Consider the following 24,706-nt stretch of genomic DNA (forward strand, 5'->3'; position numbering starts at 1 on the left):
CTGGCTGGGGACACAGCTCCCGTCCCCACGTCAGCACGGGGCAGAGCCCTGATTTTAGCTCCCCTGCCACAGATGGCTGAGCTCCAGCTCCGCAGGGGTGTATTTCCCAGGAGGACCAGTTAATGAATTGCACCAGCCCAGCTCAGCTCCCTCCTCTGCTTAACCCACAGCCTTTGCCCAGGCTGGAAGGACGGTGCTCCCACACCAGCACCAACTCCTTCTCCAGCCCCCAGCAACAGCAGCGAGCAGCAGGGGCTGCTCCAGGAGGAGTGGGGGCCTCATCCCTCCCCAGAGGCTCCTCAAACCCTCTACAAGAGCTCTTTGGAGTGGGACAATAGATGCTTTTCCAGCCCTGGGACAAAGGCGGACGCTGCTGGGGGAGAGGCAGGGCAAGCTGCCCATGTCCCGGCCTGGCAGCCGGTGATCCCAGCCTGACTTGTTCCCCTTGCTGATAACTAGGCTCCTGTAGCGAAGAATTTGAGGGCAGCACCCAGAGACAGGGCATTGCCACCAACTCCTGCAAAGCCCTCCCGAGTGAGGAGCGCGGCTCGGCACAGAGTCCCCTCTCCTACCCAGCGAGGCCGGTAGAAAGATCTTCCCACACCAGCGCCAAATTCCAGAATCGGAAAAAGCTGGAGCGACAGGAGCTGCCTCCTGTTTTGCCAGGACATGGCCTTGGGAGATCAGACAGCACCGAGGGCCAGAGCAGAGGTGCCCTGGGCAAAGCCCACTGTTCCCAGAGGAGCGTGCAGTGCAATCCCAAATCCCTGAAATAAGCAGACCACAAGAGCCCAGGGGGGAAATACCAAGGTTGCAGCGAGGCATCGCACCCTGTCTGCTAATGGGTGCAAAGTCCTTGCGGCAACCACAGCGTCACCGCAGGAATCACAGACATGGGGCGTGCAGGCAGCTTCCCAAAAGTAGAATTTTTATTGACGGTAAGGGAAAACTAAAAACAAAGACAGGCAAAAAGGAGCCGACGATGCACAACTAGCACCTCCCTGTACGGGTCTGACACATCTCTGGTAAGAAGCTGTGCTCAAATTCCCATCATACAGAGTTTCATAAAATAAAAAAAAAGCTTAAGGTTACTACACCTGCAACCTACGGCAGCCACCGGCCCTGGAACACGGTCCTCTGGCCTGGCCAGCTGGGTTGCAGGGGAGGAACACGACTGTTAGCCCCCCAGTACAGCCCCCAGTACGGCTGGGGAGACCTCGTGGAAGTGAGGACCTGCATTTCACTGTGGAAACAGCTTTGCTTTGTCTCCGGGGTTGCTGCCATTCTTCAGGAGCATTTACATGCAAAAAAGAGCTTTGTTTCTTAAGATCTGCTGTTCTTGGTCATTTCCTAGGGAGAAGAGGCTAACCAGGAGCACTTGGAAGGAACAAAGACTCTGCTTCCATAGAAAACCCCTACTAACAAAGCAGGAGAGGGGAAAGTGTGTGCAGCAGGAACTTACCCGTTCAGAAATGGCTCTCAGCGCTGGCAGTCGCTCTGCAGTAACTGCGACGGGCTGTTTCTGACATGACTGCAGTTATCTGCCCCCCTCCCAGGCCCCCCAGGACCTCTCCCAGCCAGAGAGACATGGGCCTCCAGGAGGTGCCCGGGATGTCGGTGTGATGTCTCTATATGACGCATTCAAAACAAAATGTTATTCTTTATCAGCTCAACAGAAACCAGCTTCTCTGTGAAAGTTTCAGCACACAGAGGGCAACTCCAAGCCACAAAGGAAGAAGGAGCATCGACTTTCATCACTGAACTCTGCTTCTAAGCAAATCCATTGCTAAGAGGAGAGAGCGGGCAGGCAGCACAGGGTGCAGGCAGAAAACCTCTCAACTAGCGTTCAGTAGAAACACTATTTATTCACCCCTCTTGGTTACAACTGGGCAGGGTTAAGCGGTTACGGAGGAGGACGCCATGCACTCCCGGCTGCTTCACGTTCTTCATCACAGGAGCGGCTGCTCTTGCAGCGTTTTAGCCCATGTGTCTGTCCTGTGCTCGGGAAAGCTGCCGTTGGCCAGCGTTTGCGTTGCAGTCTGATTAAAAAAAAAATAAATCAAAACTAAATAAATATCGTTCCAAAAGAAGCCAGAGGAGACAGCAAGCCTTTGGTACAACAGCTGCATTTCTCTCTAGCAAGACCCCGAGCCCCAGAGCTGCTGTGTTAGACCCCTACGAACACAGCTGGGGGTTGGCACAGACCCCGCAGAGCCTGTTACACACAAAAACATGGAGCAAACAACAACAGAAACTTTTTGAGAACTCCGGTTTGCTTGTCACAACCCCCGTGACTTTGCTTTGTGCTCTCAGGACAAGGAGAGGTGACAGTCAGGGTTTGGGAGAATCCAAATGGAACAGGCTCACTCCAGGCCAATGGTCTGCACTTTCAGCTGCGCTTGCTTCCTAGTCTTGGCGGTGAAAGCAGACTGCTCTGCACGTACAAGGACAGAGTCGTTTGACCTCATCGTTACTTTGCCACGCTTCCGAAGTGGTGAACCAGGGCCTGGAACGCAGAGGCCACTGCAGCGTCCCTTCCTATGATATATTTTTATATATATATAACCTGCCAAGTCTAATCATTCGCTCAGGTGCATGTCACCAAGAGTCATTTCCCACCATCTCACAACGTATAAAACAGGAGTTATGTGGCTATCGGGAAGGGAGGTTGTTTTCAACTGTTCACTCTCCCTTCCCCTTCCTAGAGAAGGGAGCAGAGGTTATGGGTCAGGTCCAGCACGGCCTATCGATCCATCTCATCCAGCAGTGGGGTGGCATCCCCAGCAATGGACATGGGGGTGCTCTCGATCATGGGGCTGGGGGACGGGCGAGGAGTCAACCTCTGCTTCTGTTTCCTCCGTTCAGCCTCCTTCTCCTGAAGCCACTGCTCGGCCATCTTCCCCCAGTCGATCGCAGCGTGACTGTTGGTCCTGCAACGACATGGGAAGAAGGTGAGGCATGCTAGCGGGAGACCTTCCCCGCGCTCCCTCCCCAAGGGTCGCATGCAGGAAGGTGCAAGGCAACCGCGCCATGCTGGTTCTACAAAAATCAACAAAAAGCAATCAAAATCAGGCACAGACAGATACATGCACCCAGTGTTGGCGCCACTCACTTTGGCTGCTGCCTCTGCCTGGAGCTGGATGATGGCTGCGACTGCGTCTGGGACTGGGTGGACTGGGGTGTGGTGTTGGCCTGGAGTTGGTACTGGGGTGTTGTAATTGGCTGGCTGGGGGTAGTGTAGGAGTAACTGGGGGTCATCAGAGGGGTGGCCACCGGTTGCTGTGCTGGAGTCGTGAAGACCTGCAGAGAGCAGATACTGTTAGGGGACAGAGGGCAAACCCTGCTCGGCTGCAGCCTGAGGTCTGGCATGCTCGGCATTGCCCAACTTGCCCAGGAGGCTGGTGCACGCCCTTGCTGCACGTTCCCAGCCCTGCTGCAGCCCCCCACCTGGGCAAGGAGAGGTTCGCAGTGACCATCGCCCAGGGAATGGGGCTGCAGGGCAGAAGGAACAACATCTTGCCGAGCACAGGGTATTTGTTCCCCTGATCGCCCACCCAACCTGGGCCAGCAGGGCCACCACAGCCTGCCTTCCTTGTACACCCTGCACAGGGTACAAGGGGAGAAGCTTAAGCCAAGCAAAGGTAAGGGCTGCAAGAGATGGGCACAAGACACACTTGGGGCAAGCTAGCAGAAACAACGTCCTGCAGTGGGCATGAAGAACCGATTAATTCTTTCCCTGTGGGCTGCAGAGAAGGCACAGCAGCGCCCGAGATGGCTCCCTCCCACATCCCAAGCTGGCTGGCTCACTGTTCGTCCAAGAGTGCTTATTCTCTTTGCCTCCCAGTGTTCACCTCCCTTTTCCTTCAGATTGTCTTGACGATTAATACATGCACAGTCCCTGCCTATCCCCAGCTCAGCGTTTACTGTGCCAAACTCCGTGAATGCCTCCCAAGGTGGTCTAAAAGAAAATCACTCCTCCCTGCAAGCCTTGTCTTGCAGCACCTCTTCATCAGATCTCTAACGGCAGGGTGTGTTTCTTGTACCCAGGCACCTCAGTTCTTCTGCAGCGGGATTTAGCCTCAGTGTCAGCTGGAGAGCTGTCAGCATGGGCTGGGAGGAGGCAGGCACCACTGCACATGAGGAAAGGCTTCAGTGTGAGCTGAAACTGTCCAATTCCATCTTATGCCCTGCAAAGCCTCTGGGTGTTCGCTCAGGCTGAGGTGTTCGCCTGCCGGTGCTGCTCAGAGATTAGCATGCTGAGCTGAAAAGCCCTGCAAACTCAGCGCATAGTTTCACAGCTAATCTCTTCCACTGGCAGCTCACGTTGCCAATTCAGGGGCACAATCAGAAGACTGTGTGCCCTCGCCCTTGGATCCTGCCTCTCCACCCTGCCACATTCCTTGGGAGCCAGACCAATTTGCTACTTTCTTCAACTCTCCCCAGAGCAGGGCTGTATTACATGCCTCATTTCCTCAGCCACAGGAGGCAAGAAGAAACCCGGTCCAAGAATCCAGCCAGGCTCCCCTGTGCAGCACCACGGGTACACAACTAAGACCAGATGATCCCTGGCAATGAGTAACCCCTTAGGCTCCCAGTGGAGCCCCCATGGGATGGCTTCTAGCAGCAAGGAGAAGCCATGCAGCACCTCCTCCCAGAAACTTAAGTGACACTTACGTGGTATGCGCTGCTGCCGCCTCCACTGCCTCCGTAGCCATACTGACTGGATGCCCACTGCGCAGGAGTGGCATTTGGGTTCTGTCCTTGGCCTGTGACGGCAGCGATGGCACTGAACATCTGGGAGGTCATGTTCTGTGGTAGAGCATTCACTGCACGGGTCAGGTCTGCAAGAAGGACCTATCATGTTAGACAAAGCGGAGCCTGGAGAAGGAGCTCGCATCCCGATTCCAACCAGGAAAGGCCTGCACTGACCTGCCAGGTTAATGTTAGCTGGAGTAGCATTAATGGAGGCTGGAGTCCTGGTCCGACTGCTACTGCTGGGGGTAATACCTGTGTAAAATAGAAACCAAGAGAGGTAGATCAGTTCTGCTAGAAGAGCAGCTATTGGCCTGAAACTCAGGATTTGAAAAAACAGGCAACATCTGTACTGGCAAGATGCTATGTTAGCAGGGAATGGTGTGTGCAGGATTGTGTGGTGGGGAGGCTCAGGGAGAGGAAAGGGACAAGCGTAGCCTTTGCTGCACGGCCCACTCGGCTGAAAGTTTAACTCTCAGGAGAGCTCTCAGTGGGTCCATGGAAGTCAAACACCTGAGTGTTGCTTTGAAACTTTCCACATATAAAAAAATCCTAGGACACATTTCAGGAACAAAGAACATGAAATTGTCCTTTAGTAACTGTCCCTATTGTGCGACACCCAGGAAACAAACAGCTGAGGCACTCAAGTTTTGGGGTGCTTACCTGGAACAGGGTCCTGATAATGATCCTTAAACCATCGGAAGTGTCCATTCACAGTAGGGAAGACCTGCCCCCGGTAGCGGAATCCCTCTGGTGTCACTGTCACATACTCTATCCTGTGAGAAGCAGTGAATGCAGGAGAGCATAAGAGATCACAGGCTGCTTCAGAGCCACTGTACAGCAACCTCACACTAACAGGTCACAGCCAGAACAGGCATGGCCTACAAACTCAGGTGATGGCCGTACTGATATGAGCGGATAAGACCTGCCCAACACACTTTGTTTGTTTTCAAAGAACTGCTCCAAAATACCATGCCTTTTCATGCAAAATCTATCAATCACTGCCTATACCCCAGTTACACCCTCTGCTCAGGGCAGTACTGCTTGTGGTAGCCAGCTGGTTAGAAACACAGGAGTCTCCTGGGTGAATTTACTGCTAGACATAGTTCCTCTACTGTCCAGAGGCCAAGCCCTGGGTCTGACTTACGGGGATACTGACAGAGCTGGAAGAGAAGCTGGCAGCAATAAGCTGAGGTGTGGTACTGAGTACTCGGCTGCAGATGCTGGGTTTGCCTTTCACTTACCTTGGTTTGCCTCGAGGCTGATATCCTAAAAGGAATTTTCCAGGTAGATCCTTACAAGCACTGATAAAGTAGGGAATAAATGTTGGCTTCTCTTTCTTGGTCTTTATCAGCAGCTCTTCCAGCTTCTAATTAGAGAGAGAGAGAAAGAGAAATACTCAAGTAGAGCCTGCATTTTTAGCAACACACAGGGCCTACAGATATCTCTCTCCATGCTGCGGTCAGCCCTTTTTCCCCCCAGCCCTGATGCCAGCGATCCAACAAAAGACCACCAACTGCACCACTTCTGCACAGGGTTGGTGCACAAATGTCACCAGGTCACAGAAATCCAATACTTTCCCTTCAATGATACTTGCTGGCAGGGCAACCCTCTGCTGCTCTGGCACACCATTGTAGCGCACCACACTCTCATGTCCTAACTCCACTGCTCTGAGACAGAATCCCCGAGACCTACAGCTGGGAAGTGACTGCCAATCCCCAAGTAACAAGAGGAAGATCAGAGAACTCAGTCCAGCAGCAGCTCATGCCAGACTCAAAGCGTTTAAGACCTGTCCTGAGACAAAGAAACCTATACTATGCTCCTTTATCTCCCACACAAGCTACCACAGCCTTGGACAGGCTCACCTTCTTGTCTCCACCGTTGCAGTCCTGATAGTATTTGTGATTCAAAAGGTCTCTGGCAAAAGAAGCCATTGGCTGGACATAGCGAGCAACAATTTCATCCAGGTCTTCAAATTCCTTTGAACAAACACATTTAAAGAGGTATTTAGGGTGCACGATAGGGAACTCTGATTCTAGTATACAGTGGGCAGTCATACATTCTGCACAGCAAGGCTGGATGCTTTGAGAAAAAAAAGGAAGAGCTGAGTATTGTCCAAGAATCTGGAGAATCGCAATGGAAGTTACTCTACAGCAGTCTGAAAGCAGCTGCAAGGATGGAAAGGCTCTGCCAAACAGGTACTCCTTCCCCACCGAGTCCTTCCCAGGCATGCTCTGCAGGGCTCTTACCTCTGTGTTAATCCAAAGCGTGGAGCCCAGGCTGAAGGCATTCTCCTTGCCCTCTTCTCGGACATCCACGTGCTGGTAAATGCCATCGTTCACCTTCCAGGTGACAGTCAGGTGGTTCTCCCCTTTGCTACTTGGCCGAATAATCACATCCCCTTGGTCCATGGTCTCCATCATCTTCTCAGCTTGCTTGAAGCTTATGTTGTGGAATGATGGGTGAGCAATTACTCTCTTGATGTATGCTAGAGGACAAAGAGGAGTGTTTAGGCTTCCAAGTGGAACTGCTTTATTTCAAGTACATGTCTAATTGTGCTTATTCTCCTGAAGCACCCCGGGAAGGCTGGCATTACAAGGGAGAGAAAAAAAAAATGAGACACTCACTTGTCCGCTGCTGCTTTCTTTTCAGGTCTTCTTCCTGTTTGTGATCTGCTGCCTCAGAGTCAAAGTCGTAGTAGGTATCTTTAGGCAATTTCCACTCATTGTTCTTATCCATCAAGTCTGAGGTCCTGCAGGTCAGGTCTGCACTGAACTTCTCAATGTCGATCTTCATAATCCTGCAGTGAACGGTCATTCCCACCTACAGGAAAGGGGCAGGCAAAGCTGATCAGCAGGTTTGGCTGATATGCCCAAGCTTCCCTGCGCTACAGAGCAATCTGTGTGGGGTCACGCTGACAATAAGGAGGTACCAATTACCTCACATACTTCAAACTGATACAACCTTTAAAAGTGATCCTTCCATATGGACCAAAAGTCAGCTGAACTCCCAAGATGACTAGAATCAAAAGAGATTAAAGGGAAAATGGGCAGTTCTCCAGCACATCTACTACCTATGCTCCATACCACATAGCAAACTGCATTAAGTTTTCGATTTTACATATCTTTAACACTGGGAGCAGCAAAACTGGACTTCAAGATGTGCAAGAAAGCAGTTAAGTCTGTTCAGAAACAGAGTGGGAGACACCCAAAGGGCTGCCCTAATAAAATGGGAAACAGAAAATACCACCACAAAACCTGCAGTGTCTTAGTCCAGTTAACCATGCTGAAGTTAACGACTCTTTAAAGAAATGCCAAGAGACCTCTGAGCTTACAGGATTATCCATCACCTGCATGGACTGTCAAAGGGCCCCCCAAAAGACAGCAAAGACGTTAAACCTCTGTTTTATCATGTGGTAAAAATATGTGATTCTGTTTCTTTCAGAACCCCAATCCTTGTCCTGAGCAAAACCAGTAACTCTGATGATGTTCACAAATTAACTGAGACAGAAGAAAAAGCTATGAGAGGGGGAAAGTGACCCTTGCATATTTAACAGCAGTTCCGTGAACTCTTTAGAAAGCCAGAAACAAAGGGCAGCTCTGCATTAGAATGCCTTCTGGTCTCCTAAACCCAGACTTTAGCCAGACTCTAATAAATCCTCCTGCAGTGCAACATGTTAACTGATTAACATGGTTCCCACCAGCTGCCAAGAGAGATTTGCACCGTGGAAGAAGGACACTAGCCAGAACCTGAATTTGCTGCTGATTTCAAGACCTTAAATAAAAATAAAGTTTGAAAAGTCATTTAGGGAACAGCATTATTAAAGTTTGGTATTGGCTCCATGCTCTTCCAGCTCTTGCTGGATATGTGAAAATCCACTGCTTTCATACCTTCACCCTTTCTTCTGGCCGCTTGACCACCTTATCACTAAGAAATTTTGTTGGGATGAAGCCAGCAACACCATTATCCAGACGTGTCTTCACTCCAATGGCCTGACCTGGGCAGGAACCGCTGTCAAAGTGGTTCCAAACCTTGAGTAAGGCAAAAATAAAAGTCATTCAGTGTGGAAACAAAATAGCCCCAGCAGCTCACACTCAAACAAGTCCAAAAGCTGTGTCAGCAAACTGGTGCAGCCAACAGAGGCATGTGGAAGGGCAGGGGACAGAGGACTTCAATGAATGCTAACCAGTAATGCAATCTTCCTACTTCAGTTCTCCTCAGCTTATGGGGCTTTGCAACCAGGAACATCAGAACATTTTTAGACCCTGAACACAAGCCTGCAGCTAGGGCTGGCTTCTAATGAACACTGTAGAGTTTTAAAGTCACAGATTACCAAGGCTGGAATTCAGCAGTGTTGAGAAGAAAGCTAAAGTACAGCTGCATTAAGCAGCAGGGAGTCCAGATAAGTTCTTAAAATTGAGAAAGTGGCAGAACAACCTTCTGTTCTTAGTGTCACAGGTATTTTCTCTGCATAGAACACAATCCTGGACCACAAACAAGCCTGCTTCATACATTTGCAAAGAACTGGTCAGCTTAGCCCCAGGTCCATTTCACTCCTAGCCAGTTCACTAAAATCCATAATGTAGCCATAAATGACCTGTCAAATCTATACTGAAGTAATTAGTCAAAAGGGAAACAGATTATTATTTGCAGCCAAAGCCACATTCAGCTTGGGATCCTGGGGCACTGCAGACACAATCTTGGCTCTGATACCTTGTCTCTTAAGAACCCTACAAAACAAGCCTGCCGATAGCAGACTCCTGACAAAGGCAGGCCCATTAGAAGCAGTAGCCCCACCTCGCTGAGCTCTGGAAAGTTATCCTGCTGACAGAAAGGACACTGCCAAAGGCCAGTTTCATCATTCCGTATTGCCTGGTCGTAGCTTTCTCCTTGTGGCCGCCTGTGGGCTATGCCAGTCACATTGCAGATGATCATTTTACCTGTCGTGTGATGGGAGAGAAGGAAAGAATGAAAAACTGAAAGCCAACTGCAGGGCTGGGCTGTTCCCTTGATCTAAAGTAGTTGTGCACAAAGGTGTTAGGAGACTACCCACATACTTGAAAAGCTGCTTTCATATACATGCAATCATAGCATCATCCCAACATCACCCTCAGTAAGATCCCTCTGCCCCATCTTTTTGCATCCTAAGTCAACGTAGGATGACAGAAACCAGGGATGTAAACAGGGATGTACCTATATAAAAAGTTTCTGGAGTTTCTTTGGTCAGCATATTGAAGACCTCCTCTGTGTTTGGAGAACGGTATGGGGTTCTCAGGTCCTTGTACCTGCAGCTTAGTTCAGCTCGAATGTCATATAAAGTGATATGCTTGTCACCGTAGCCCTGTGTGGTATTCAAAGGTTATAAAGTCATGAGCAGCAGGAAGGAGGCAAGTAGGGAATCCAGTATGAGTTATGAAAGAACCCAAGGAACTTATCAAACAGCAAATTAAAAAAAAAAAAAAAAAAAAAAAGAGGAAGGCACAGGGTACCATCAAACTGTGGAACTGAGTCACAGGACGTTGAGGAGGTCAAAAGTACCAATACATTCAGAAAAAAGTTAGATAATTTTGGAGACAACAGCTTAAACAGTCTCGTTACTGTCTCCTGCCTCCTTCCTCCTCTGTCCCAAGTGTACTTTCTGTAAGCATTTACTACATGCCATTGTCAGACACTGAATACTCATCATGGATGTGTATAGATGTTATAACGGCAACACCTAAATGCTCAGCTCCTAAAAGGGATAAGGGTCATCAGCTATAAAACATAAGAAACTGAGCTGGACAGGAGAGCTTCCCCTCTGTTTCTCAGCACCAGGCACCCCCAGTGCACCTGTCTTTCCAGTTCTTCAGCAAAGGCATCAAGATCCAGGTCTTTCAGACGCTCAGGGTTTTCCAGGATCTCCTCTAGAGCTCCTGCGGGATTAGCATCCTCTGCCGACTCATCGTATTCTAAGGCATCCACTGCCATTTTTCTTGCCCATTCATAGGTTTCAGGATGGACCCTAGACCCATCTAGGACTTCGATGTAGGAATCAGTACTGAAATAAAACCAAAGCAACGTTCAGATAAGGACTCTGCAGGGTTCCAGAGTCAGCTCCTTCAGCTCAATAATAAATCATGCTGTCGAGCACCACTATTGGCTGTGTGGCTGCTTTGCCACCGCTGCCCTCCATGGAAAAGACTACTCTAAAAAGGACACAATGAATTCTTCACTGCTAAATCAACAGGAGCCAAGGCAAGACATGACAAATTCCCGTCTGCAGCTCCTGCACTGCAAAGATACAGCCAAGGCACCTTGGATGCTATCGAGGTTTGATCACTCCGTGTACAATAGCTGCTCTATGAGTACACAGCTCGTTACAGTTTCTCTCTTCCTACAAATTAAGTGCTGTCAACTGGCAGCACAGCCTTCTGTGCCTAGCTGTTTGGATGAGGCTACACTTTGCCCCCTGCACCTCTGAGACTTGTATTCTGCAAGAACCAGGGACCTAGCAGGGTTGGATCATTCAGTGTAAGGATTCAGCCAGGTATCCTTTCTCAGACTGCTTTTCAAAGGCCAGGAGGATACTGTGCCAGCCCTAGAGAAAGCACATTTCCAACAAGTGACCCTTCTGTGCAAAGCAGTCAGAGATTTAGAAACTAGGTTACTGCTGTCCTCCAAAGACACATCTCTTGTTTAGTTACCAGTAGCCTAATGCTCTACAAACTTCCCAGTATTGCTACTAGTTTAAGAGGAAGCTAAATTGCTGAGCTATGCCTCAAGTTTGAAACTTCAGAAAAACAAAATACTGCTGGTAGGACTAGGCAGAAACTAAGCAAAAGTGCACATGGGTTACTGACAGACACGCATGACAACTATGTTAGGGAACAACTGTTTTCAGTTTAGTTCCTCTTGACCACAAAGGGTCTTTCAAACCATGGCAAGCTATATGATTAATGTTCTGCGGCTCACATTGCTGTGCTCGTTTAGCTGCCCTTAAGAATCAGATTAATAACCAGCAACACTTGAACTTGGCCACAAATCTGAGGGGCCACACAGAAACTCCTGGGAACATGGACTCCATGGAACAAGATTGCTTCAGCCTGTCGCTTGTGCTAATTCCATACCCCGTATGACACTGAACGCAACCCAATACCCACCTATCGCCCAGCGACGCTGTGTCAATTTTGATGAAGCCAGCACAGTTGATAAACACCTTGGGTCCCATGTGACACATCGTAACCAGCTGGGTCCTGTTCTCCAGACGTGTGTTGTTTTGTTTTAAGATCTGGAGAGAAAGGTAATAGTATAAACCTTGCTATTCAAACACAAGGGTTCTCCAGGAAAAGCAGAGGATTCACATTGGACACCGCAGTGTTCAAAGCATCTGACATAAGCCTATCACAACTCATAAACTGTTGCTCCCTGCTTGTGTCTCAAACACTGTATGAAGGAAGATGACTCCCCATGGAACAGCTCCAGCTCTCAGGAAAAGGATTGGCTTTTTGCCTTCTGTTTTCTACACTACGGAGGCGTCTTGATACTGTAACCGTGCATCTGTTCCTGTGGGTTCAGGAGCTAGTTAGGATTGACAGATCTGATGAGTTGCTCAGGTCTATCAAGGACCTAAGCCCATGCACAGCTTCAGGGTTAGGCGCAGTGAGATAACACGTACTAAACCACACATCAACGGAGCTGTCAGCTGCATCTGGCACATGGGACCCTGACTCAGCTCGTAACTGCACTGCCATCAGGCCAAACTTGCACGTTATTGGTGATGCATTGTTTTTGTAGGCATGGACAGAAGCCTCCTTACCTTTAGCAGATGAGTGCCTTTGCGTGGTCCCAGGCCACACACATACTGCAGCAAAGCCTGGCTGTGAGGGTGAGCAATCGCCCGATTGACATCCACTCCCACCTCGTTCACACGGTTTATGAATTCGCAGTAGAGGGCATTCAGCAGTTCCTCCTTCACCACGTGCTCCTGACAGAAAGGAGAGGCGTTAGCCTCACAAGGACATGCATGCAACACTTTGCCATAAGCAAGCTGAGCCAAACACAACAGACTGGCTCTCAGGAGCTGTACTGCACCTCAGAGTTACCCCTGAGAACAGCCTAAAGGCAGGAGGCAGATGAGCTGAAGGAAGCAAAAAAAAAAAAAAAAAAAACTATGTAGCCTGAATATGGCATAGAACAGGCAGAACTTGCACCAGTTCAACTTGGAATACCTTTCTTTGACAGCGAATTGTCCCAGGCCACTTTCTCTTGCAGAGAAGGATCCCACAAGGTAAAGTTACCTGCAGAGGGTGGAGTTTTAGGCAGAGAATGTCCTCATCGGAGCTGCAGACCTGGGCAAACTCTATGAGGGGGTCCTGAATGCGGCGAGCAAGGGAGACGGCTTGACGCAGCAGAGGTGGGTAATCCCGGAACTCATTCTGCAAGAGGCCAGAGAATCAGGGAAAACACTGCCAGGGTTTCCCCACTTTGTAGGACAAATAACAAAGACACATCAGACAGCGACTGGAACAAGGGAAGCATTTGGTGCTCAGGGCAAAGTGAGCTAAGGTCAAAGGCTCCCAGGAACTCTGCTGCAACTAGGAATGAAACAACCCCATCCACTCAGCTGAGCAAAATTCACTTCAGACTACATCTATATCTACTTTGTAGATCTGCTGGTGTTGATTTCTTCAGAGAAGCCTAAATAAGACATTTTGCCCTGATCCAAAAATCAGTACATTCCTGTCTAGATGGATTACATGAGGCAGTGGCCAGCACAACAAATGGAGGATGAGACAGCACAAATGACTGACAGACTAAGGGATAGCTGGAATAACAGAAGGTTCACCTCAGACTTCTTGCTGTTCATGTAGAGGATGGCCAGTTCATTGTCCACCAGCTCCACTCCAATAGAGGACAGCTGCTGCCCTTGATCCAGCTCATGAACAATTCTCTTTACATCCTCCATCAGCATCTGAGCATCCCTAGGGAGAGATGGCCAAGGGGATTGAGGGGACAGTGCAAAGATGGGTCCTGGAATCACTTAGGGACATAATCCCATTGGGTTACTTCACACCACAGACAGAAACAGTGGAATGTGGAGAGGCATGAGGAAAGGACTGCAAAGAGACTGGGAAGTGGAAGGAACCCAAAGACTCACCTGTTCTCGCCTGCAATTGTCACCACATGAGGCTTCTTGTTCAGGAGGAATTTTTTCAAAGTTTCAATATCCTGGGCCTGGAAAGGAAAGGGAGACAGTCAGAATAGAAAAGCTAGAGGGTTTCGTACTGAGCTAGCTACCAGTCCTGTGTTCCTATTCACAGGGCAAATCCTCCCCCACTGCCACCACAACTTGAACATGGCTAAATGCCTTTTCAACAGGCCTTGCAGGTCCTGACCACTCTAAGGACAAAGAGGAAAGCTCTGCAGAGGAAAGACTGATGGCATCACAGTGTTGCAGGAAATCAGTGCAAGTAGGGGATGGAAGTCAAAAGCCTGACCCAAGCTCCAGTAGGTCCCACAGCCTCTCACCATTATAATGTGGTCAGGGAAAGGGGAGAAAATTTCTGTAGTTGGGACCACAGAAACTCACAAACCCTCAGCCAGCAGAACTCAGGAATGGCAAGGCCCTGCCACTCCACATAAGAGAAGCAGAAGAGATCAACTAGAATCTGACTGGAAGCAACTGTTCTGCCAGAATAATTACAGGGTAGAAAAAAGGCAGTATTCTTGTATGCAAGAGTGACAAGGCCTGAGCTGTCTTCAGACCGACTATTCCTCTCCAACCCACAGTGCACTGCACAGTACCAAAAGCAAGGTGCAGACATTCATCTCGACAACGACGAGGCTCACCTTCTTTTCCCTCTCTTCCTCACGCCAGGCGTTCCTTCTCTTTGTGAAATGTGGCAATCGGAGGAAGTCTGTAACCTCACCCTCTCCATTAACAAGGGCGCAAAACACAGGGTGGTCCCTGCGAAACAGAGATCACTCAGACATGGAGGACTTTTAAAGCTGTACATGGATGCAGAGGCAATTCCTCTCCTACCTGGCTGAAGAAAATGCAATGCCTAGCACCCGAATCCCCTTCCCTTGGTTTTCATCCATGAAATCATCATCTTCCTCCACTTGCTGATCAGGACGGTATGAAGCTACTTTCAGCCAATTGTACAGCTTCCGGCTGCAAGACTGGTAGAACAGAGAAGGGAAGAGAGGAGTGAGAAAATGAACTGCAGGTCCTCTGGCATAGCCCTTCTCCAGAGGGAAGGTCGTGGACTGCTCAAGACAGCAAGACAATATATTCTGCCAGGATTGGGACCAGCTCTCCAGAATCATGGAGCCCATCTTCCCTCCCACTGAAATATCTGCTTTTTTCTCCATCCTTGGGAAAGAACCAGACTCAGATCCCTGCCTGCCTCCTCCTCCTTCCCGAGAGCCTGTGGCCTGTCAGCAGCTCTCCCCAGCATGCTGCAGGACTCTTAGCACTTGTAACCCAGCTCTGACTCAAACCCATCTGTCCCCCATCTCACCTTGAGGACATACTCCTTGGCCTCCACCAACAACTTGTTCTTCAACTCTTTAGCCATCTGCACATAGAGGAACTGGTTGAGGGACCGCTCAATGGCCATTGTACGCTGCCGATTCCACTCTTGCACCTGGTGGCTGAACTCATCGCGATAATAGAACTGTTTGATTTCCTCAAAGTATGTCTGGTCACTACCGTAACTGCAAGAAATGAGAGAAGGAGATACAGAAAGGCTCCAAACGCCTGCACTGACACCACTACTAGCAGATTCCTGTACAGGGACATGATAGCAGCATCTCAGATTCAGCAAGCTGCCTGGCAAATTTAGAGAAGAGTCAATCCTCCCATCAAACTCTCCTTTAGCTGCAAAAAGCTATGCTTGCTAGACAGACCGCAGCTGAATGCCATGCTGGCAGCACAGACGGGCCTGACCATGCACCATGGGGCAGCCCACAGCCACTCCAGAACATCTATATTGCACAGTGTGGCTACTCAAGATGTGCAGGGAAGGAACCAAGGAACCACACAGTGAGGGTGGTTGGGAAACAAGCATCTTTCACGAAAGTCTTGAAGGCTTCAGAGTTTGCCTTCAAAGGAATAAGCCAGACATCTAAAGTTTTCATTAAGATGAAGAAGAGAGGCTGCTTGGCTTTAAGGTGCAGGAAACCACCAGGCCATGACTTCTAGGAGCAGCTTGGGTTACAGAGGAGCTCTAACAGCACGGCAGCACTGGATGAATGAGCTCTGCCAAAGCATGGATAGTGTGGCCGGTGAGGACTCACCCCTCCACTCCTTTCATGTCAATGCTAATATCTATAGTGAGCAGTGCCTCCTCCTCTGCCAGACTCATTTTCAGGAACTGGTCATCTCGCAGCTCCTTCACAGGCTTGTTCTTCAAGTATTTAAAGGAATAGGCATAGTGGGCTTCATCGATATCCTGGGAGAGAGGAGAGACAGCATGCATACAGGGCATTCATGAAGAAAGACCCTTCTGTATACCCTAGCAGACAATGGTTTTTATTCAACAGCCCCGCACCCCTATGCCTGCCAGTCTGCATTTCCTTCCCCAGCAGGACACAGTGGAATTCGTTCCCAGTCCCAGAGAAACAGAGACTGTAACAATAATTGAAGGCAACATCTCAACAGCAAGAATCAAGTCTGATGAAATGCTGAGATTGAAAATGCAGCATGCTGCTGAGCTGGCTTCTGCAACAGCCCAGCTCACATGCTACTGTAGGATTTATTCAGAGTTGCCATTGACATGGGAGAAGTTTTCAGATGCAAAAGTGAGCATTTGTATGTTATTTAGATCCTTCCCTGAATTGACCTACAGAGTCAGAGATCCCTTCCTTACCTTCTTCCCCTTTTTGGTTGGAGAAATGTTGATTTTAGCTCTTTCTTGGAAAGTCTGTCTCAGAACCTGCCTGACCAAAGGCTCCCTGGCTATCTGCAAAGCCACCATGTACCGGGCTCCTTCCAGCACAGCTTCAGGGCTTGGGAATTGACTAAAAGCAAAACAGCAACATAAACGCTTGAGAATGCTCCCAGACCCCCTCCCCTGTGTCACATCTGCAGGACCCCCATGAAGATCCCCCGCCACTGACCTACACACATAATCCTTGGCCAGCTCCAGGGGCTCTGCAGGGAACTGCTCTGTCTCGTGACGCTGGTAACTGTCCCGGAGATTCTCTCCAAACTGCTCAGGTGTCAGACCAAACTTCTTAGCCAGGCCATCTGGGAAGAAAAAAACCAAACAAGCAAAACCACAAAAATTACAAGAAGAATGGTACTGTAGCTTATACTGAGCAAAATTACCACTCCTCCTTCTGCAGGTAAACCAAACCACCCAAAAGAGCATGTGGGCTAGGCCACAACACACTGCAAGCTCAGCATGCTAAAGCACAGTCCTTACCCAACCCAGCTGTTTGACAGATGGTGTACATATCCCGCCGGGAAGCTTGCTTCAGCTCAGGCCCTTTCTGCTCATCATCATCTGCATCCTCCCCTTCACCTATGGGAAGGATATGTTTAGCAAGGCTTCTTTACAGAGGCATCCAGACAGCTGCTGTGTGTCAGAAGCACAGCAAAGGGATCAAACACAATCTACATTGTGCAGCAGAGTCCCTAAATTCCACAAACATATCTCAAAGGTCACAGTAGCCTTAAAATTATTCAGGATTAGACAAACACTCTGAAAATGTTCTCTTCTTTTTAGTTTCACTCTTTTGCAGTTTTAACAGCAGTATCTCTGGGTTGCACATTAAAACACATATCAAAGTGGTTGATCCTTGCTTTGGTCCCTGCCATGAGGAGTGGTATTTAGTCCATCAGAAAAGCAGCACCTTGTGCGGTAAACTTTAAGAATTTTCAGAGATGCTTGGAAGATCTCGGACTAGCTTGAGAAATAAGTGAACAGATGAGATGCTCTGTGCAAACACATGGGCTTTTCAACAAACTTTCTTACTATTCTTTTGAACAAAGATTTTCGACCAGCCCACAATTATGTGACTATAAAACCTAGGGACAAACCTTCCTCCTCTTCACCATCCTCTCGGATACGCTTTTGCTTCTTTCGAGCAGCCTTGGCAGCATTCTGCATCTTGGGGATGTCTCGCCCATAGTACAGCAGGAAGTGATTATACACGTCCTTCAGCTCATCCATGGACTGCACGTCCTTCAGCCTACGGCATGCAAAGCCAGCATGTTACACCCTGCTCACAGCTGGGCCGCAGTCAGAGCATTCAAGGAACCTCCTCTGGTACAGGTCAGGCAGAAGGAGCGCTTGGGCTCATCTTCCGAAAGAGTTATAAATATTTCTTGTTACTGGCTTTGTCGGGAGGCTAAAGTCAGTGCACTGCAGTGGCCAGAGAGCCTGTGCTGTTTGGGCAAGTTAATGCACATTTTAAGTCGTTTCGGAATGAATATAAGAAAGTCACGGCACCATACCTCTCCATGTCAGTAGTATCCAGGGCCCGTATTCCATCTGCCAAGGGCTTGTCTGGGTCAGCAGAGATTTGTTCGTACTGATAGGCCTGCATCTTCTCAAACAGACGTGTCAAGTTCTGCTTGCGGATCTTCAGCTGGGTCCACTAATATGAGAACAAAGATTTCCAGTGAAATGCACCACAGCTGTGTGTCACATCTGACTCCTCCCTTCCCAAACAGGGGCTTCCCAGCATCTTAGGATATTTGTCATATAATCATCAAAATCTTCATCCACAGCTAAGACCAGATGTGACATGTGGCAGATCTCACCTTAGAGATGGATTGTATTAACAGAAAAAAAAAAAAAAAATCAAGGTTTGGATCTACAGTAAAGAAGGAACCTGCGACTCCTTGCAGGAAAGGTCACTACACAAAAGGAACTTGGTGAAGAGGAAGGACTGTTTTGAACCCTCTTTTGCCAGATAACCCTTTACCACCACATGATAGCAAACACGCAAAAAAACATGAGTAAAAAAAAGCACATAAGGTCTCCACAGCCAAAACAAAATCTGATGAAAGTATCAGGCTAGGTGGGAAAACACATTAAATGTTGGTGGGATAACAAGCAGTGAAAACACTCCTCACCTTCTCATCCCACTGCCAGACTCTCCACAGGTTGTTGATGTGCAGCTCTGGCTCCACATACTCCTTTCTGTAGAAGGCGATGAATGGGACCTGGGTCAGAAATGAGACTCATCACCACCGAGCGGGAGACTGGGCTGCTCCTGGAAGCCCACGGTCCAGAGCATGCTTCTGTTCCATGTGGTAGGACAAGCTAATGGGGCAGCAGTGTGGGAGATGTAGCAAGCCAGGCCGCAGCTCTTGAGACCGCTCCACCAAATACATCAGACAGACCAAAGAGCTTCTGCAACATCAGGCAATACCTCAGAGAATAGGCGGAACGGACCAAGCAAGGCTCGGGATACTCTGAAGTTCCTCCGTCCCATTTAGCATCAATTTGTCCAGGATCAGGGAAACGTGACAATAGCAGCCCCATCAAACAGGCCTTAAAAATCTGCGTTGCCACAGCACTTTCCAGTGAAGCACCATTTTGTCACAGGAGGGGCAATCTGGTGTGGTATCTTAGCCCCTTCTAGTCTGCTGCCCTAAATGCTTCCAGCAGCCTCTCTGCTAATCCTGCCTGGATAAGCAGACAGCAACTCAGACCTTATCTTGGCAATGAAGCAGAATTATGAATTACCTCAAAATGCTGATTTCTCATGAAATTCAGGGCTTCTTTAATCTTCTGGATGGTGCTGGGCCCCTTGCGGCTGAAGCTGCTGCTGGCTTGTCCACGGTCGAGGTAGTCAGAACTTTCCTAAAAGGAGAAACACATTGTGTTGATCGTATTCCTGAGCTGACCTCCGAAAGACCAGCCCAGGCTAAGGCTGTAACATGGTGGTCCTTTTGTTAGCTGGGAATGCAGGTTTAGCTCCACGCTCTGATTTTAGGCCACAGAAAAGCATCCTAGCCCTGACTGGCTTAAAGGAAAACGGAGGAGAAGCATCTGGACAAGGTAACTGATGGTTAAAAGCAGATCATGGCTAATACTTAGTTGAGCCTTAAGTGCCCAGTGGCTCAGAAATCTTTTAATTGTTCTTGACAATCATTCTTGCAAATTCTCTGTGTTCCTTTTTGTCCTGTTTTATGGACGTGAAAATGAAGATATGTGCATGTTAAATGACCTACTCAAAACCAGAAAACCGGGAAGAAAGGTAAACTGGGCATCACATTCCTCTGAGCAGACTCCTGGAACAATGTCTCCAGGCTGGAAGTCTGCAGCACTTTGAAGTCATCTTAGGACAGAAGTCCCAGGCATAGTCCTTTACCTGCAAGGAGATGGTGGGTGTTGCAAATGCATTCCTGTAAATCCAGTCAGCTTCTTCCTCCAGCTCATCATCTTCAGCACTTTTCACTGGAATGGATCGCAACTGTGAAAAGACAAGAGGATGAGCAGAGACATGTGCAACACCGCAGCTTTTGCTACCACATCTTCTAGAAACCTGGAAATTACTGTTTTGAGATGCAGGTTGTTTATGGGGTCTCAGTACCTCCCACACCCACAGGGCTTTGCTGAGGATAGCACTTCAATGTCTGCATCTTCTCAGCACACAGGAAAGTTGCATCAGCTTTACACTAGGTAAAGGCACCTAACAATTCTGTCAAAGGCCTGAAATGGTGCAAAATCTTCCGTGATGATCAAGACAGGGTACCCCCACTTCCTACCAGACTCCCAAACCTTCTGCAGCTACATTCTCTGTTCCAATCTATCTGTGCCTGTTCTAGTCTTGTTATCACTTTTCTTGCTGCAGCCATAGAATAACAGAACATAAAGCAGCTCCAAACCCTCTCTGGGCATTTAGTACCAGCCAATTCTCTTTCAGAAGGTCTGCTCTAATCATCATTGACATCCGTGAAGATGACAAAATGTCTGAACAGGCCACATATGGCCAGAAGACATTACACACCACGTTCCCTTGTGCTGTGCACACTGGCATGGGAAAAAAAGGTTTTTCTGAAAAGCTGGAAGCTTCAGATGCTCCATTTTACAATGGAGGGTAACAAGCCTCTGCACAGAATTACATTAGCATACACTTAAGGGAGATTGAAGAGCATGGACTGCTCAGGGAAAACCTGATTACAGTGTAAAATTAAGACAAAAATATGAGATACTTGAATGATTCCTAGAAGCACAACAGGACTCCACACTGAGAGCAGTATGAGTCCCAGTTGCTTGGATTAAAGTGTGTTACAGAAACCTTGTACAGAACAGTTACACGTTGGTTGGCATACAGGTAGGCTAGAAAACCCTAGCAAACCTTCTCCAGCACTGCAGCTTCACTCTTAATAGATACAACTCATGGGATCACTAACAACACCCAGCATAAAGGACAACTCAGCAGCGCACAAGTCCTGCTCCACTCCCAGGAGTGCAACACTGGCACCCAGTGGCCAAAGAGAAACTACGACCAGTGTTAAAACTGGGCTTGGACAGCTAGAACAGTTCACAATGTCACCAGTATGTTTGAAAGCAGAGTTTTAGACTAGACATTTGTCAGGTGGGATCTTCAAAGAGGCAAAAAGAGATGCCAACATCCAGGCAGCAGACAGGTGAGAAAGCTGGCCTGCAGGTCCCAGGCCTGCTGTACTCAGCAGGAGCTGAAATGCTTTCTGCCCGCACATCAGCACCCTCTTCCCTCACCTGGAACCTCTCAGGCATGTCTGTCATGCGGATCTCATTGTCCTGGTCCGTTAAGTGACTGCTCTCCAGCTCACTGGGCTCGTACATCTCAAAGATGCTACGGCGACTGACGCGCTTCTTGGCAGTCTTTTTGGGTCGTACACGGGTCTCCCCTTCAGCTTCTTCATCCTCATACTCATACTCCTCCTCCATCTCCTCGTCATACTCATTGTACTTCTCAAACTCATCATAGTCAAAGTCCACACCAAAGATTTCCTGGGCTTCCTGCAAAGCACTGGAAGGCAAAAGCTATTGTTCAGCCCCACGGTGCAGTTCACAGAACATCTTTCTAGCCACACAGAGGAAGCCAGAGCACCTAAGTCTCAACTTCAGTTTTGCACCTAGGCTAAAATATCATGGATAGGTACACAATTCTCTGAGCTTTACATGCAAATACTTCTCTTCAGGGACTAGTTTTGGTATCCCTGTTAAAAATCCAGGTCAGACATTTTAAGACAGACTAAAGCTCAATGTTTCAATTTACTAGGTTCCTTTAGGGAAGGAGCCCAGCAGTATCCAAACACAAGCTGAATCACTCCGCAGTTACAAGAATCAAGTAAGCTGAGCACTGTTTTTGAGACTCCAGTCCAATTTCCAATCAATACTTACGCATCTGTGTATCCAGGGAGCTTCTTTCGCCATTTTGGCTTCTTCAGAGGTTGTCCATCGTCATCCACAATGAAGTCATCAATGTCTGGACATTGAGAAACAATTTAGTGGTCAGGACACTCACATATTCAACTGGTACCTCTGACAAAGCTCAGCTCAGCCAGTGCAACTATGAGCCTCCACCACAGACTGAGGCTGTCAGTCTGCCCAGCTACCCACAGCATCTCCTACATCAACCTCAGACATTCCAGGAGCCTGAACCACAATAACAAGCTAGAACGAACTTCCAGACACAGGCAAAGCCATCCAGCAACTATCTGCAGCTCACTGCACTGAAAATGCAGTCTGAAAAGGCCTTGGCTGCTTTGGACAGCAGACAGAAAGAATTCTTGAAACTCTTTCAGTATGGTACTAGCAGTGGTCATGGGCTGATGCTGAAAAGAAGCAGGGCGTGCATGTGCGTACCTGTGCTACTAGGTACTAAACAGTGTCCTGCCTTCCTTCCTTTGAAGTATTTCCTTTTTGGAAGCAGCTTAGAGGAGATGTTCAACACCTCAGCACATGTAATGTGCTTCTGGACAAAGTGGTTTAGACAGCCGAACTAAACCTGCCACCCAGAAACGTTTAGTTCTAAAGATTGTACTAATCAGACCAGCAAGAGCTTGACCACAACAGGGCTACGGCCTTTGGTTACTTATAGCTCAGAGAAAGTCTTAACTTGGTTGTTGTGCTCTAATCCTAGGACATACTTTGGATGATATTCACCATCCATACTCACCAGATTCATCTTCCTCCTCCTCCTCTTCCTCTTCTGGTGGAGCAACAGGAGCTTCAACAGCTTCCCCTCCCTCCTCGCCTTCACCATCCTGAAAGATTTCTTCAGCAATGGCTTCCTTCTCATGTTCTTCTTTTCCATAGTCTTCCTCTTCATCATCCTCATCATCGGACATTTTTCGCACACGCCTGAATTTTTGCTGCAAGCAAACAGGCTTGTTAGCGCACGTAATTCCTGGCACAGACACTCAAGCTCAGTGTGGTCTCTGCCAGGCCAGAACTGCACTTCCTCTGCAGGCACCTGAGAGGGAGCAGGACGGCGCCCGGCCCAGCCCAGGCACACAGGGGAGAAGAGCCACCCCCTCGGGAGCCGTGCTTCCAGTGCTCATTGCGCACCGTGTGTACACAACGTAACTGCCTGACGAGGACTGCGCCGTGTCCCGGCCTGTGTCGCTCGTGTGCTGTCACCACCAGTGTTAGCCTGGCTTTATGTGCCTCTAGCGAGTGTTACAGAAGGAGCTTTAGAGCCCATAATAGCCTGCGCTGTCTTTGAGGTTAGCACCATGCAGGAGAAAGTTACTGGAAGATGGGCTCGTCTGAGACTGTCTTGCAGAGGTGGGAAGGGAGGAGTACAGCAGACTTTAGGAACCAGAAGAAAGTGTTTTGCAAACTCTAGGAAGCCAGTGCCCAGTTGCCTGGGCAGGAAGAGATCCTGCTTCCTTCAAGCACTCAGTTCTCCCTTCCCAAAAGGGCAGGAGCAGACGAGAGGCATCGCTCGCTCGCTCCAGGCAGAAGCCCACTCTCCTTCGTGCTAAGACACACCACACCATTAACAGCAGCATCGAAACACAACTCACTCTTTTGACTTTAACGCCCAAGTTCTCTTCAATGAGGTCAAAATCATCATCCTCCAGGCGGTCATCAAAAGCTAAAAGAAGAAAGCAGAGATGAGTTACACTCTCCCTTTACTAATCTGGGAATGGACCAACCAGTGAGAAAGGTATAGCATACCCAGCCCATGCAGACACCCAGGGCAAAGGGAGAGCTCTGCTCTCCGGCAGGGCAGTGTGAGAGCATTACACTGTGGCCTGCACAATCATCATAAAACTTACCGCGCTTTCTCTTTTTGTGGCCAACATCGTCCTCAGAGTCTCCAGAGTCACTGGCTTCTTCCTCCTCTTCCTCTTCTTCATCATCATCATCATTAATAAATCCTTTCAGGTTCCCTTGCTCATCTTGGTCATCTAGATTCTCCTCCTCCTCTTCCTCATCTGGGGTGGAAAGCAGGAAGTGTTAGACATTTATTCATTGGTTATCTGCTGAGGTTCCTTCTCGGCGCTGTGCAAACAGCATTCTCCTTCACACTATCCACACAGAGAACTTTAACTGAACACTTCTAATGACACTGCCCAGAAACCCACTTCTTGTCTTGTGATCTCATGCTCTCTCTGCAGAGGGAACAGGTGGAGTGGTCACACTGGGAGAATTCCTCTGCTTTTACTGTTTACTATCAAATTGTGACTGCAAGTCCCACGGGGGTGAAGCAGTGTATTTTCTGCTGCCAAATATAAAAACCATCTGAGCACTTTGAGGAAGGGAAGCACTTAAACAGCTGAGATTATCGACTACAGATGGCCATGCTATTATAGCACAGTTATTGCTCCATCTGCAGAGTCATGGCACATAAAATAGAGCAGCAAGGCACACAGACAATTCAGCAAACTCAGAACAGACTCACCATCCTCATCTTCCTCTACAAATTTCTTGGTTACTCGGGGCACAACGTCCCCATCCTGGTTGTACTCCTCCTCTGACTCCTCTGCTTCACTTTCTACAAAGTCAGACAT

At 48.7% G+C, this 24,706-nt stretch overlaps 2 protein-coding genes across 2 annotated transcripts in view; one reads left to right on the forward strand and one right to left on the reverse strand.

Moving 5' to 3' along the window:
* LOC104621810 overlaps positions 1-776 on the forward strand; it is a gene marked incomplete at its 5' end in the record, with an annotated part of 2,788 nt that extends 2,012 nt beyond the window's left edge. The window contains one exon of the mRNA XM_010288396.1: positions 460-776. Coding sequence (XP_010286698.1) covers positions 460-776 — 317 coding nt within the window. The remainder of the gene's footprint in view (positions 1-459) is intronic.
* Positions 777-2,743: 1,967 nt separating this feature from the next.
* On the reverse strand, positions 2,744-24,706 carry SUPT6H (suppressor of Ty 6 homolog (S. cerevisiae)). The gene is made up of 37 exons (XM_010288395.1): positions 24,598-24,706; positions 23,972-24,130; positions 23,717-23,787; positions 23,219-23,221; positions 22,864-23,059; positions 22,086-22,170; positions 21,438-21,711; positions 20,065-20,166; positions 19,437-19,553; positions 18,821-18,910; positions 18,197-18,339; positions 17,780-17,931; positions 17,163-17,261; positions 16,855-16,984; positions 16,605-16,755; positions 16,033-16,187; positions 15,255-15,450; positions 14,774-14,913; positions 14,581-14,698; positions 13,889-13,965; positions 13,577-13,712; positions 13,029-13,166; positions 12,548-12,715; positions 11,892-12,019; positions 10,582-10,789; positions 9,946-10,093; positions 9,550-9,692; positions 8,643-8,783; positions 7,380-7,575; positions 7,002-7,240; positions 6,618-6,731; positions 5,997-6,121; positions 5,416-5,528; positions 4,930-5,007; positions 4,675-4,841; positions 3,113-3,300; positions 2,744-2,930 (listed from the first exon to the last, which is right to left on the reverse strand). Exons 1-37 carry the CDS (start codon positions 24,704-24,706, stop codon positions 2,744-2,746), a joined length of 5,184 nt encoding a protein of 1,727 aa, XP_010286697.1.

The sequence above is a fragment of the Phaethon lepturus genome, unplaced genomic scaffold (genome assembly GCF_000687285.1).
Source record: "Phaethon lepturus isolate BGI_N335 unplaced genomic scaffold, ASM68728v1 scaffold51425, whole genome shotgun sequence".
NCBI lineage: Eukaryota > Metazoa > Chordata > Aves > Phaethontiformes > Phaethontidae > Phaethon > Phaethon lepturus.